This window comes from Amblyomma mixtum, chromosome 5 (assembly GCF_055824585.1).
Source record: "Amblyomma mixtum isolate Tamu chromosome 5, ASM5582458v1, whole genome shotgun sequence".
NCBI classification, from domain to species: Eukaryota; Metazoa; Arthropoda; class Arachnida; order Ixodida; family Ixodidae; genus Amblyomma; species Amblyomma mixtum.
In genome coordinates, this window is record NC_143016.1 from 65132669 (window position 1) to 65147856 (window position 15188).

Genomic DNA, 15188 nt, shown 5'->3' on the forward strand with positions numbered 1-15188 from the left:
TTGAAGCCCCTTTTCCTTCGCTTGTCTTTATCATTATTACTGATCCTTGCGGCCGCTGCGTTACGCCAGAGAAGTTGCATTGTGTTAAGACCCGGAGTCTCTCCTACCGCAGTAACTTCACGCGTTTTTTTTTTTTTTTTGGTCGCAGTTGGCCTCCCGAGGCCAAATTTCTGTCGCGTCTTTACTTTTTTTTTTTTCTCCCCTCTGCGGCTTTCACCGACTGCTGCTGCTGCTGCGGCGTGCTCCCCCGCGTAGAGGCTCTCGGGACCGGGAAAGAGAGCGAGAGAGCGGCGACGTCTCTTTGTTCTACTTATCGACGCCGCGTCGCCTGCCTCCGCTGAGCGCGACAGTCTCGCCTCGGTTTGCTTTTCCTTGTGCGGCTGCTTCTGGCGCGCTTTAATGGTTTGGACCCGAAGAAATGGCAGCTTTCCAGCTGCGTTCAAGAAATCGAGAAAATTTAGTTTGCAGATACGATGCGCTACGTTGCCACGGCGAGCAGCTGATGGCAGAAAACGTGTGTGCGCGTGAAGCGTGCGAGCTTTCTCTCGTTTGAGCTAAAGGTTGTTGGCATCTCGCTGTGGTGACGTGTAGAGGTGGGAATGGAGTTCGCTTGTCGCGCTATGCAAACTCGGCGAACCTGTGCATGATGGAGCCGCTTGTCGGCTACGCTGTGCCGTCCTTTTTCGGGCGTAAAATGAACGCTGAACGCCGGTCGGTTGGTGGGCTGGCAGCGAGGAGAGGAAGCGGGGTGGCCAGCCCAGCGCCGTGTTAAGGCTGGCGTGTGGTTGTGCGAGCGACGCCGCTTTCCTCCTGCATCTGTCTCTCTTGCAACGTCTGTGTGTGCGTGTCTGTGTTGCGCGCGCTCGTCTCGTCCTGCGTTTTCCTGATTTCCTTTCTGACGCGCTCGCTTCATTCCCGGTCCCTGGCGTGCACGTTTTTTTTTCTTTCCCCATCGTTTCATCTCCGTCGCCCCCTCCCAGCCCCCCCCCCCCCCCACCTTCCGCCTTCTGCAGTTCGGATCTCCTCCTCTCCCGCTTCCCGTCGCGCGTTTCATCGTTCGTTCACTCGTTCCTGCGTTGCTCTGCCCGAGTTCTCTGTCTGTGGCGCGGCATGTGCTCTTATATGTCGGCGTGTTGCTGCACCGAGGGAGGGGGAGAACTATTTTCTTCTTCGCATGTGCCCGTATCGCACACTCTGCATTTTGCGTTCTTTTGTCGCTGGGCCATGCGGCGGTGTCGTTCCCTTTTTTCTTCTTTTTCTCTAGCTGCCGTTACGTCTCTCCTTCGCGGCAGTCTTGAGCGGCGGCAGTCATCGGCCGGGCCTCCCGTCCACAATCCTTCCAGGAGGGTGCCCCTTCGTTCGCTCCCCTCTCTGTCAGCTCTCCCCCCACCCGCCTACGAAAACCTGGCGCACTTCTTTCTTTCTGCTGGGGGGGGGGGGTCGTCTTTATTCGCGCGCAGAGGGAAGGGTCTTCGGCGGCTTCCTTCTCTCTATCTTGGCCGGCGGCGGCGGCGGTGCTCTTTCGGCGGACAGCGTAGGGGCGTGCGTTGTTGCGTCGCTCGCTCGCTCCTCGGTTGGCTCATTCTCGCGGGTACGCGCGCTGCACAGACAGACGCGGACCCAAGCAGCGACCTCTCCTCCGCGGGGAAATCGGCCCCCGCCGCCGTTCTCTGCTCAGCCGGTAGTTAGCGCGACTCGCTGGGCGCGCGGCCTCTGTGTGCGTGCGCCGCGCCGCCGCCGAGTGTGCGTGTGTGTGCCTGCCTGCGTTTTCGGCGGCGGAGAGGGACGCGTCGTACGTTCTCGCCGCTGAGGTGGCTGGCTGGCTGGCTGGCTGGCCCGCGTGTGCTCCCCCCCTCCGGTCGCCGTGTCGCGGCGGCTGTTGTGCGCGGCTGAGCTGCTTGCTCGCGTCGACCACGCCAGCGCCATTTTGCGCTCCCCTGTCAAGAACTGACCTTCCGCCCCGGCGCTCTTCGCGCCGCCCCGCGCCGATCGCCTTCCTCTGTGGCCCGCTTGCGTCCGTTTGTTTGCCTCCCCTGAGGCTGTTTGCGCTGGAGCGTCGCTGTCGTCCCAGAATGTGCTGCGACCGGCCACGCGCCGCCGCGACTGACTGCCGCAGGAGCATGTCCCGTGCTTGGGCGCTTTCCGGCCTTGACTGTGGCGGCGCGGCGTCGTCCTCGGCGGACGTCTGAGATGTCCCCTGCTGCATGAGTCGCCGCAGCGACGGACTGGCAAGGATTTCGGCGCAACAGGGACGACCCCCGTGTCTCGTGTGGATGTTTGTCGGTGGTGGCGACTTTGGCCGGCGCACCGACACCCAGCAACTCCGCGTCCATGTTCCTTGCGCCGCTCTGCGCTTTCCAAAGGTGCGCACCGTCGTCGTCGTCGCTGCTTCTTCATTACCTCGGTCTCTTGACGCGGATATGTGCGGGGTAGTGAAGTGCCGCTGTTTCTGTGTGTTTTACCAGGTGGTATCGCTGATACTGCTCTGGCTATTTCGCTTTTGTTTATGGCAATGGCCAAAAGCTTCGACATCGCCGCTGGCGTCGTCTTCAACAGGATTATGGTGCGCCTTCTGGCTCTTGGATATGTATGACACTTGGATACGGCACTGGTGGCCCCGGAAAAAGGTACCGCGTGTATGTCGACGGCTGCAGCCGAGCGAGCGCCGACATTTTGTTTCGGATGCGCCTGCTCTGCCAGCGCCGGACGTGGCTCGAGAATGGAGGAGCCCCGTTTGGTTCGCTGCCACGGCTGATCGCTCGGCTGGCTGGCTGTCGGTCCGCCGCGCGCGCTGCGTGACGTCGGCCGCCCGTTGGGTGAGGAGAGGCGGCCTCCCGGTTGCGCGCTTGTGTTGGGGAGGGGTGTGGAACCGCGAGCCTCGCGACCAGCCGCCCGGCGACATCGTGCCGCTTGAGCTTTTTTTTCTCTCTCTGCTTGCTTTTGCGCTTTTGTACCGCACTCGCTGGGAACGCCGCGCTTGTTTATCTATCAAACCGCCTTCCTCTTTACACGTTGGCTGCCGCCGCGCTCTCGAGCGTCGATAGATTGGATTACCGGCGAACCCTCTGTCTCTCTCTCTTCCCACTTTACGCTTCTCTCCCTTCGTTTACGCGCGTAGCAGTTCCTCCCTCCTGTCGGGCTAGCTTCCGCTGTGCGCACACTTGCAAAACGAATGCGGCCGGCGCTGTTTTGGGGCCCGCTGTTTCTATATCGCCCGCTTTTCCCTTTTCTCCGCTCCCTCACCGTCGCTCCTCGGAGGAACTGACTCGTGCGCCTGCGACGCTCCGCTCGCCTGTGTTGAGACCTCGTTGGTGTCGACGATCAGGTCGCCCCCTCGAGCGCCGCTCCACTGGGGTTGCTGAACTGGTGCTGTTCTCGTAGGCAAATTATTCCTCATCATTTTGCAGGGAAGTTTCTCTCGCGTGATACGGGCTGGTGTGCGGCGCCTGAATTCTCAGGTTGCTCAGTCTTGACGCACTGTTGCATCGCCTCACGGTTTCGCGTGCATCTTAAAAGATGCCGTGGCCTCTGGTGAACTGAGGGCGAATGCTTCCATTTCGTTGTGCTTGTATGGCGAGTGCGTTCCGCCTGTGCGGGCAAGGAGAGTCGGTTTGGAGGGTGGGGGGACGCGGGGTCGTGCTCGATTCGGCCACGGCTGGTTGAGGAAGACGAGAGGGTGCTCTCTCGTGTCTGCCAGTCTCTATCGACGGCCGCTCGGGGGAGGAGGCCTGTTAGGGTGGGTGAGGGCGCGGTGAGCGTAGCAGCCTTCGCGCAGCGCATCGCCATCCGCGCCGTGACGCCGTCCTGCTTTAAAGGGAAGTGACGTAACTCTGCGCTTCTCCTTGCCCATTTTCCCTCTCTTGGCTAGCATAAGTGCCTGATGAACGAGTGCGCGGCGTCTTTTAGATACGCGTGCTACTGGGTAGTTTTTTCTTTGCACTTAGCGGTTGCCACTGGAGATTGATAGAGAAGTATTATGATTAGTCGAGGCCAAATGACCTTCACGCTGCGTTCAGCCCCACTGTAGCTGCTGTGGAAATTTCTCTGGGAGAATTTTTTTTTTTCACGATGGGACCAAGCTTTCCGCGCATGCGGAAAGCTCCCCCCCCCCCAGCTCTCCTCTTTTTTTTTTTTTTATCTTCGGCGAACGCAAGCACGGAAAGCTTCCCGTTTTTTTGTTTTCGGGTTCCGTGCGCACTTACCGACGCGACTCTTTCAAAAGCGTTAGCCCTTACTAACGTTTGTCAAGGACGCGTCTCTCTGCAATGGAAATCAAATTCGGTTTGGTTTGGTTTATGGGGTTTAACGTCCCAAAGCGACTAAGGCTATGAGAGACGCCGTAGTGGAGGGCTCCGGAAATTTCGACCACCTGGGGTTCTTTAACGTGCACTGACATCGCACAGTACACGGGCCTCTAGAATTTCTCCTCCAAAGAAATTCTAGCCGCCGCGGCCGGGATCGAACCCGCGTCTTTTGGGTCAGCAGCCGAGCACCATAGCCGCTGAGCCACCGCGGTGGCTTGGAAATCAAATTCACCAAAACAGTAAACACATTACATCACATAGCAACAGTGGGCGCGTAGCGCCTCAATTGATACCTACATTTTCTTTCGATCCGTTATAGTATGTGCCAGAATAGCGGCCATCGAAGTTGGACCGTCCCCCGCGACCACTGTTTGCATAAAATTGGGGGGCCACCTGTTTGGCGCAGAATGTTCCAAGTGGTGTCACATGACTTGGCATATTTCCAAATATAAAATTACTAATTAAGATGAAGCGCAAAATATGTGACATTCGTTCTCACCGACGACCTTTCCGCCTCAGTAGACCGTTGAGGCACTTACCCTGCAAACTGAGTGTGTGGAGAAACTGTCTCGCCTTTTGGCGGACACCTCAACTGCACCTTGACGGAATGAGGTGGTGAAAGAAGGAAGATATAAAAGGCGCATTAATTTCAACCACCTGGTGTTCTCTGACGTGTGCAGGCATCTAGCGACCTCTGAAAATTGGTCTTGAAATGAACGCCACAGTAAATTACACTCGCTGGACACCTCAACCGCGCCGTGAGGGAGGCGTGGAAGATGGTTTGATTTATGGGATTTAGCATCCCAAAGCATCTCGTGCTACGGGGTATTCCCTGGTACGCAGTACAGGGCTCTGGATGATTTCGAACGCTTGGGGTTCTTGAATGTAGTACAAGGACTTATAGCATTTCGCCTCCATCGAAATGCGACCGCCGCGGCCGGGATCGAGCCCGCGTCTTTCTGGTCAGCAGGCGAGTACCATAACCAATGAGCCACCGCGGCGGTGGAAGAGGAAAGGGATAAAGAGGTGCCGTAGTGGAGGGCTCAGTAATTATTTTGATCACTCGGGAATCTTCAACGTGCGCTAACATCGCACAGCACACGGGCACAGCACATCGCATAGCGCCTGAATGGCGCTATGCGATGTCAGTGCACGTCAATGGTCCTCAGGTGGTCGCAGTTATTCCGGAGCAGTCCACTAAGCACCTCTTCCGTCTTCCATCCCACCTTCCTCCCTTCCCTCACGGTGCGTCGCAATGTCCACCAAGAAGTGAGACACATACTGCGCCTTTCATTTCCAAAGAACTAATCACGGAAGCACGAGAAAAAATGGTTTTTGAGGAAAGGAAATGGCTCAGTATCTTGTCTCGCATCTCGGCGGACACCTGAAGCGCGCTGTAAGGGAAGGGATAAAGACTGGAGTGAAAGTAGAAAGGAAGAAAGAGGTGCCGGCCCGGGAACTCCGGCCCGTGAGCCGAGACGAGCCCTTAGCCACTGAGCCACCGCGGCGGGTCAAGGGGTAGGCTGAAATTCGGGTTGAGGTGGTACATACGCGTGCGTCATTTTGCCGTGTCGCAACAGAACAAGCGCCTCCACGTGTCAGACGCCTTTGCGGGGAGGAGGGCCAGCCCCCGTCGTACGGAAAATCGCATCCGCTGTGTGCGTCGTTGAGGCGGTCGCAGCGCAGCGCAGTGCAGTGCGGTATCGCTTCAGGCGCACTTACAGTGTCGAGAGTACTTTCACTCAGTTACTTTTCTTATGAAGATAGCCCTGCAACTTTTGCAGTTAACGGCTCAATACAGGCTGCTGAACATCACTGCCTTCAGCAGTCGCAGCCCGGACGCACTTGAAACGGCCGGTGATAATTGGTTATCGGGAAATGAAAGGCGAGGCAACTGTCTCACTTCTTGGTGGACACCGCTACGGTGCCGTAAGGGAAGGGAGGAAGGTGGGACTGAGAGAAGGAAGTGCCACAATGAAGACCTTCGCAACAATTTCGACCACATGGGGATCTTTAACGTGCACTGACATCGCACAGCGTTTGGCCGCCTTTTGCGTTTCGTTTCCATCGAAACGCGACCGCCACGGTCCGGCTCGAACCCGAGTACTCTGGCTTGGTAGCCGTGCACGCTAACCACTGAGCCACCGCGGCTGGTAAACGGCCGAGTCCAAAAGGATAGAAACTCATCCCTGTGTCGGGGTGTTGATGCTAGCTTTTAAAAAATTTATTTTTACTGATATTAAAGAGGCAGAAAAAGATATTGTACGTAAAATGAGCTGAAGGAGCTCTTGCGGTCGTCCGTAAAAACACATCGGGAGTGATCAGTCAAAGACCGCGGTTGCAGCCCGAGAATCGGGGGTTCATGTGCTGAGTGCCACTGTTGTTGCCGCTTAGGATTCTCGAGAAAATAAGAGAAAAAAAACATGCGACGAAAGAGTGCACTATCGTGCGCATGTTGCTAGCCAGCCCCACGTAGAGATGGGCGAAGTCGATCTTAGATCTTAGGCGGTACGAATAAAAGCGAACCTGCTGGTTTTCGTCGACGCCGGCGGCCGGAGACCTTGAAAGATTCTTGAGCCTACTTGCTTTTTGCTATCACTTGGCGTACTCGCGGCAGCTTCCTACTTGTACCCATCTTTGAACCTCATAAGCTTGGCTGAGGGCTCTTACCGAACACATCTCGTTCACACAAACTATAGTTTTCGGTTTGTCCATGCTTGGAGCAGTTGCGAGCTCGGCACTACTGCGTTTCCCACTACGCACGCAGGATGGAACAGATTTGAATTCCTTCGGAGGAGAAATTCTAGAGGCCCGTGTACTGTGCGATATGTCAGTGCACGTGAAATTTCCGGAGCCCTCCACTGCGGCGTCTTTCATAGCCTTTTAGTCGCTTTGGGACGTTAAACCCCGTAAACTGGTTTGCAAACCAAACCAGATTTGAGAAATCGTAACAGCGCTAATTTCTGCCTTGGTTTCAAGAAAAGTTTTCAGATTTTTAGTACAGTGGACTCTCTTTGATTCAAGCTTGCTTGTTATTTTGAACTCGGTTTTTTTGGACTGACACTTTACTTTGTTCCCGTCAGCATGGTGTGTGATATATATATAAAAGAAAGGCTACCCAAAATGCGAAGTTTCCTTCGAGTCCAAGCTGTCAGTAGTCCACTCAATGTCTTGCATGAATTCGGGAAGTAATAAGAAACATTTTACTCCCGTCGCATGCATGCTGGGATTGGGCAGCTTACGCGTAACCCGTGTGCCACTTTGCCGCGACCGGTTCTAAGGAACGCTTGGCTTCTTTCGAATGCAGCTAAATGTCGTCGTCTCTTCGGGCGATGTTGCGGCAACGTTCATTTCTCTCTCTCCCTACTCCCTCTGCCACCATTTTCGCCGCGGCGACAGTGTGCGGCAAGGTTTCCGCCCGGTCGGTCTCCGGAGGAAGCCGAGGCGGTCGCGCTATTTTGAGCAGCGCTTTTCTTCTTTCGGTCACGTGTGGCGGCTGCGACATGGCGCCCCCGCCGTTCGCAGATCGATAGGGCCTTCGCGCACACTCAGCGCCTAGCCTAGCGCACCCCCCCCCCCCCCCCCCCCTTCCCAAACCTTTTCCCAGCTTTGCCTGAAGCGTGCTAGCGCGGCCTTGGTCAGGCTGCTGCTGGTGCAGGCGTCTGCAGGGGACCCGACAGCCGACGGAAAAAAAAAGTAAAGGGCAGAAAGGGCGTTCGGGGTCCATCTTTGACGCTCGGTTAGAATTGTGACTGCTGCGAGGAGCAGGGGGAACAAACTTTTATTGGTCGAATGACAAAGAGGGTAACGGTAGGTTTTAGGGATAAGGTTTAGACAGGCGCGTTGCCCCTCTGGACGGCGCTAGGAGGTTGAAGTTCTTGCTTCTTTGCGACCTCTGTCTAGGGCCCGACCACTATCCCGAGTTGCACCTCAGGGTCAGGGCTGCGCACCGCAGACTCCTTTGCTTTGAGATTTGGGGGCTCCACGAATCTCTGTGCGAGGACAGGTTGCCCCCGTGCAGCCATCTTGCTTCCACATGCGGAGAAAGGCTTTTGCGATGCGTGGCTGTGTTTTATTGCAGTCCATACGATAGGGCAGGGGCAGATAACGGTGCTACTCCGCCGCGTTGCAGACTTTCATCTTTTACCCCACTTTGAGATATGTGTATAGTAGTGCGGTGGGTCTGACCTTGGGTGGACTCTGTCGATTGGGGATGGATATTGTGTCCATCTAGGCTCCCTATCGCGCCAAGTGTCACGTCGAGGAGGGAGGGAGGCGTCTTGCCAATGTAGCAGCAAAAAGCGTGCCTGTTCGCATTCGTCCGCGGTCATCGCGCAAGTGCCGAACGTCATGTCTGCTTACGATCGGTCGACAGCAGTGTCATGTGATCTGCCGCTGTCTTGCTAGCTTTTTTTTTTTGCTTATCTCGCAAACGTTCAGCGCCCTTTTATCGTCCATGTAGCCGTCAGCAACGTACAGCGGTTGTCCCCGGTCGGCGCGTCGACTCTGGGTGTTTCATTTGACTCAGTGTTCCTTTGTACACTGGACTGCTCATCCGTACTATGGAGGGGGAGAGAGAGAGAGAAATGGACACTGCAGTTGACCATTTACAGTTGACCAGTGGCCAAGCGTTTCTAAGGAACGAGTAACCTTTTTGCAGCTGCGTTCTGCACCAGTAACGGTGATCAGCGATAATGAGTACATACCTTGGACTCGTCGGGCTACATGGTTGCAGCGTGGGAAGTCGAATTCTGGGAATGCGCTGCGTTATGAACGCACCAGTACACTGTTTGAAGGGCGCCGTGTTTGACTAGACGATAAGAGTTGAGAATCGTTTCACTGGTTCGCCGTCGCGCCGACGGTGGAGACCGGATAAAGCGACGGCGAGGAAAGGAAACACGGTCGACCATTTGAGTGGTCGACCGTGTTCAGTAACATCAGTAAGTGTGGCTAAATCTGGTGCGCTCTGGGTGTACGGGTGGCGATGGGAGCTAGTATCAAAGGCCGTTCGGTACGGCTCGCGTTAACGGTACTGTGTATTCCTGCCAGCACTCCAAAGACTCATATCGCCCTTTCGGGCAGGGTGTGAAGGGGACACTCGAGACAACTTCATCTAATCATTGTTCTGAGTAAAAAAGTGATTTTCGGCCTCTTTTAAGATGTGTTGACATTTGTCGGGCAGCTAGAGACGCATTTATTGGCGAGAAAAATTGGATGTGAGAATCTTCCCGCCAGTCGATTCAAACTTGTAACAGACAGGTTCCTACCGTTTTGGAGTGAATGCCCGTGCAGCATAGCCTCTGAGATCTGTGAAGACAACTGTCGTCGCTTGCGTTTTACTTCACACCTACATTTAGGTGTGTGTGTGTGTGTGTGTGTGTGTGTGTGTGTGTGTGTGTGTGTGTGTGTGTGTGTGTGTGTGTGTGTGTGTGTGTGTGGCAAATTAATATTAGCTCCGTTTAGAGTGGTATCTTGTGATCAGAACGCGCGGTGATACAGGCCAACTTCTATTTGGTCTCTTTGACCCCCCCCCCCCCCCCTCACCTGTCCCCCACCCCTTTCCTTTCATAATAAGCGCACCGTTACGCCGTTCACCCCTGCGGGAGCATTCGAACACCTAGCGGTGCATAAAAGCGTTGCGTCATCGGAAGTAGCCGCCACTTTGCCGTGACCGCATCGCCTCGCTCCGCAGCCCCTCCAAACGCTGCACGCCTTTTGAGTGAACCGAATATAACGGTGTGCGGCCACCCGAAAAGTCGCCGTGCCCTCAGCGGTGCTGCTTCTGCGAGTGCCATGGGCAAGAAAAGAAAGGGGGAGGGGTGCTGCTCTCGTCATGGCGGCGGGGCGTGCCGACAGTTGACGTGGCGTGCGGAAAATTCCGTGCATGCTGCGTTGGTCCGTTCTCTCCGTGGTGGCTTGCCGCAGCTTGCAGTGCAGCGTGTTCTCGCCGTGGCGCTGGCGGTCATGCCCGGTCGCGGCGCCATTGTTTCGCCCGCTTCCTCCCAGCTGTGGCACGGGAGCGCTGCTTTGGGCCGGCGCGGTGTCGTGGGTGTGGTCGGTGTACCCCAATCCGCAACTATGGGGCGAAGAAGTAGATTGGGAAGTTTCTGATTTCGTTATGTGTCGCTCATATGTCTCAATGGAGTTTATGTAGCTGTCAGTTAACGGGTGATCCGTTAGAGGAATAGAGCGGATCCCAAAAGGGGACAAGAAATTAGAACGTTAGTGGGGATGAGATGGGCACAGCGGGAGCGGGACAGAGCTAACTGGAGATCAGTGGGAGAGACCGGTCGTTGACCTGACAGGGCCTTTGGTGAATTCCGAGTCGATTTTCTTTTCTCGTCATCGCGCTTGTCGAGACCGGTTCTCATTCGTTGGCACCGAGGAGAGAGCTGTTCGTAATGAGAGCGCAGGCGCATCATCACCGCGTCCCGATGCCCGCAGGCGTTTCACGCCGAAGCAACGCGGTAACACGTGGCACGAGGCAGTGCGTCGTCGTCGCCCGACGTGCTTTTGATTCCCGGGGCGCGAGCTGCTGCGTCGGCGTTGCGGCCTCCGCCATTGTTATCCCCCCCCCCCCCCCCCCCCCTTCTCCTCTTCCCCACTTTTTTTCCGCCCGCGCCTTTTATGTAAGGCAAGCAGCGCGCAGCAAACGCGGCCACGTACCGGCGGCGCATTCACTCTGTCCTCGTCTACGCCGCCTATGCGCTGAGCGTCGTCGAACTCGGCGGCGCAAGCACGAAGGCTACAGCTGGGTATCTTTACTGCGAAATATGTATATAAAAAAGGGCCGTCCCATTCTTCGAAAAGCGCCCCAGAAGAGTTCTCCCTCGTGTCCGGCTTTTGTCCCTGCTGTAGTGCAGCTGTTAGTGATTCTAATCTCGCACAGGCGCTTCTTAAAACGCTGTGCTGCAACGTAGCTCGCTACAACAGAGCCTGCAAGAGTGGGGAAGTTCTGGTATACGAGAAGAGTATTAGCTGCTTTTGTCGATTGCGCTGTCTTCTCTCTAAAAAAGGGGGAGTGTTTCCCAATTCCGTCGGCAGCTGCCTCATGCCTAAGTATACTGTTGCGCCGTGCTGGAGGCGTCTGAGCCAGCGTAGTGTACTTACTTGATTGATGATTATCAGCTGCGCGCTTTTGTGGGGGGCTGCGTATATAATTCCACGCCTCGATGCAGCGTTAGTTCCACCGCCAGGTATTAGTTAATATAAGCGTGCGCCGAAATCCTTGTGCGCGGGTGGTTTCGCATTCCGCCTGCACCGAAACCCGGCCGTGATCGAACCTGAGGCTCCTCTATTCGAAAAGTATATGGCGATGTGTCTGATGCGTGCAGCGAGAACAAAGCACCGAAGTTCTTCGTCAGGTCTGTTGACGGATGTCCCGTACTAATTTTGCTGCGTGGCATGGTTTTGTCTGCTTGGGGTTGTCTGCGTAGCTTATTCAACGCCGGCGCAGTTTCAGCCGGATAGGGTGGAATACATCGCGAGTAAACCCCGCGTTGATGAGGAATGGAGAGGACCCGTTTCCGTGGCACCTCCCTGCGTTGGGGGTGGACGCTGGAAAAGAGGGCGTTGCAGGCGCTAGTGATGGTCGTCTCCACCGAGGGCCCGCTCTATCGCGGAAACTCGTTGGCCGGCGTCTGGTTCCTTCCTCGTCGACCTCTCCGTGGCAGCGTCGGCGGGTGTGCGGCGCCGCGAGTGTTGCACAAACTTGCCGCTTGCGAGGTGCCGCCGCGCGAGCGCACCTCGCTCGCGTTTTGGCATGAGCAGGGATAATGGGGCGCCCCGTTTCTGAGCGGTTGTCGGAGGGAGGCGATCAAGCCGCAGATTCCAATTCCTGCTTCCCGTGCCTCTTGCCCCAGTGTGCTGTCATCGATGCTGCCTCATTTTCCGTTTGAATTGACGCTTCGTTGTGCCCGTCATATACTGGGTTGGCAGTCATCGATAATTAGTGGTATGTAGTTGAAAGTAGAGTATTATCGAACATAGTATCAATACAGCGCAGCTTCCTGACTTCCGTCTCCTCAGTTGAAACAGAGCGGTGGATCTGTTCTCTAGTCGCTTCCACGTCGCGCTCATCCATTCTCTAAAGGTCACGAACGGTTATTCATCTTTCGGCCGGGGTTGTCACAGCGGCTTGGGGCGAAGCTTTTCTGCACAGCCTTTGCGAACCGATCTTGTCTATTGTTACGGGCTTTTCCCCGGTGTCCGAATTCTTTCGAGCCCGCTGACCACTATCAATCAAGTTATACTGCGTTGGCTCAGACGCCCCCAGCACGGCGCAACACTGTACTTAGGTATAAGCCAGCTGTGGAAGCAATTGGGCAAGACTCCCCTTTGTTATACAGAATACAGCGCAGTCGAAAAAAAAAAAAACGGCTCATTACTCATCTTATACACCAAAATTCCGTGCGACTGCGGAGCGCACACGGTCACTCCCGCGAGCAGGCATCACCCGCTCGAAGCACGTGTCCCGTGGCCTTTCTCGGTCCTGCCCGGGCAGGAACGAGTCGACCTCGTGACGTGCGTGTCATTGTGATTTCTAAATGCTTTCTGTTCTTGTTTTGGCATTAAGTGTTTGAACACAACGGTGAAAGGGAGCCTGAGGTTAGTCAGTGTTTTAGAGCAGCGCTTCTGTTCGCCAGCAGGGTACCCGCTTAACTCCCGCTATCACTTTCGGCTTGATTGTACGAGCGTTTAGTTATCGAAAGGCGCGCCGTGCATCGGAAGCGATGTTTCCGCTTTTGTTTGAAATTACTCTCAGGGGCGTGTAGTTCTCTGGCAGTAGTTCTCCTCAAAGCCAAAGGACCTCCTGCCGGAACCGTAGAAAGCCTACGAAATTTTCGTATACATATAAAAAAACAGCAAATGCATAGGAAAGGGCACGAACCTCAGAATTGCGTGAATTTCAAACTCACCAGCCGGAGCCGAAAATGCGTCTTCCCCCATGGGGGAGGTTTCAATGGAACAAGTGGAGCAGCTTTGCGCTAACTGCCCGTGGTGACCCCATACAATCTTGGCGGGGTAGATCAGCATGCATGCTTGTTCTTTGATATCCAGAGGTCTGTACTGTAAGTGGCCTTGTGGGCCCGAAAGCGTTGGCCACGAACCACACTGAAACTGAACGGAATTATAGCCCACCGGGGATCGAACCGATCACTCTTGGGCAGGAGCCAGGTATCCTATCTGCTTTCAGCAGCGCGCGGAGACTGTGTGGCCGACCTCTCATGTCTTCGTGCGCAGCGGCTTTTGGGGCTGATGACAACCCAGTGCAATTATTGTTTGCAAAATTGAATATTTGGCTCTTTCTGGGTATGCGATGTTTGCCCGGCAGCATAAGACATTCATCGCCCGAAAAAAAAGGGGTGGGGGGGGGGGGGGGGGGGGGGGGGGAATTCATCTATCCGCCAGTTGGTTGAAACTTATGACGTCCTTACCGAAAAGGACGGGTTCGTCACTGTCTTGAAGTGAATGGCGGTGTAGCGTAGCCTCTGGGATCCGCAGCATAAAATCAGTGTCGACGCACGCATTTTACTTGCAAAATCGGCCGGTGATGGCGACACCCGTATTTCGTTTTTTTTTTTTTTTTCAGTTTATAAAAGCTGTCTTTGAGAGTGGGCCTCTGATTACAGCGGGGTGCCCTATCGATACAGGCCGACTTTAATCTGTCCTCAGTGTCCCTTTAACTCTATAAGTGGTGTATACTTTAAACATCCACCTAAAAGCGGTGAAAGAACCCAAATTTTTCATGCGGGAACAACAGGGAGGAAGTATGTTCGTGGTATTCAGTTCGCTTCAGACTCTTAACATATTCGCATGAGGTTTCGACGGGCTGTTCTCAGTTTTCCTGCGGCGCGTCCGGAGTGAACCCATCTGAGGTTTTAGCTTTATTAGCACATCAGTTTACGACCCTGCTCAGCGCACCGAGCTTGCGCAAGCATTCATGTTCTGTGTTCTTTCTGTGCACAAGTTTCCAGCACCGTCAAGCGCGTACTGCTTCGCCAGCTTATCATCATGTGTGTTGCAGCTCATATTGAGCGCTTTAGTGCGAGGTTTCCTGCGGCCGGGGCAAGCGAGGCGCGGTGCGAATGTTGGCTGCGTCTGAGGAAGAAAAAAAAATATTAAGGGTGCACATACATGTTTCTTTTACGTGCGAAAATGCGAAAGCATTTCGAGTTCTGTTGCTTCCTTCATTACTTAGCAATGTAATTAATCATTGATGACAATCAGTTATGTTAATTGATTTTCAGTTAAGTATTCATAATTAATGTATTTAGTTATATAAATTATTTCCGTTATTTGTATTGTTCAGTTTTTGAGGAAAGGAAAAGGTGGAGTATCTTTCTCACATATCTCGGTGGACACCTTAACCGCGCCGTAAGGGAAGGGAGGAAGGTGGGAGTGAAAAAAGAAAGAAAGGGGTGCCGTAGTGGAGGTCTCCGGAATAATTTGGACCACCTGGGGATCTTTAACGTGCACTGACATCGCACAGCACACGGGCGCCTCTTTCGTTTCGCCTCCATCGAAACGCGGCAATTACTACTATTTCGCCAATTTCGTAAATTAGTCGGGAGTAATTAGCGAAATTAATTGTCCTGTTTAATAAATTCTATTTAATAGTTCAGTCATTATTAATCATGGCAAATCATAATTACACTCTTACTGGATGATCGACAGTTCATGAGGACACGATTTGCAGTCCACAGCCCGTGGTGGCATATCCTGTCCACGCCACTCACGAGGCAAGCAATGCTTTCGCATTAAAATATAAATAAAGCCTATTAATAAAGCATAGCAACTAGCGGCTCTGCGCATGGACCCGAGAGGTCCGCGTGTTTCCGTTCCTTTCTGGCGCTCTGCTAGTTTGCTCCGGCCTCCCGCGAG

At 54.5% G+C, this 15188-nt stretch overlaps 1 protein-coding gene across 5 annotated transcripts in view; it reads left to right on the plus strand.

Annotated features, from left to right (window-relative positions):
• Positions 1 to 15188, plus strand: part of Tlk (Tousled-like kinase) — a 116966-nt gene that overhangs the window by 65328 nt on the left and 36450 nt on the right. The window contains exon 1 of one of the 5 annotated variants that reach the window (XM_089544851.1): positions 1564 to 2363. The exons of 3 other annotated variants lie outside the window; for them this stretch is intronic. In XM_089544851.1, coding sequence (XP_089400977.1) covers positions 2332 to 2363 — 32 coding nt within the window. In that variant the 5' untranslated portion in view covers positions 1564 to 2331. Of the gene's footprint in view, positions 1 to 1563; positions 2364 to 2400; positions 2628 to 15188 lie in introns of those variants that run through there. One more of the 5 variants, XM_089544849.1, reaches the window with a different exon arrangement.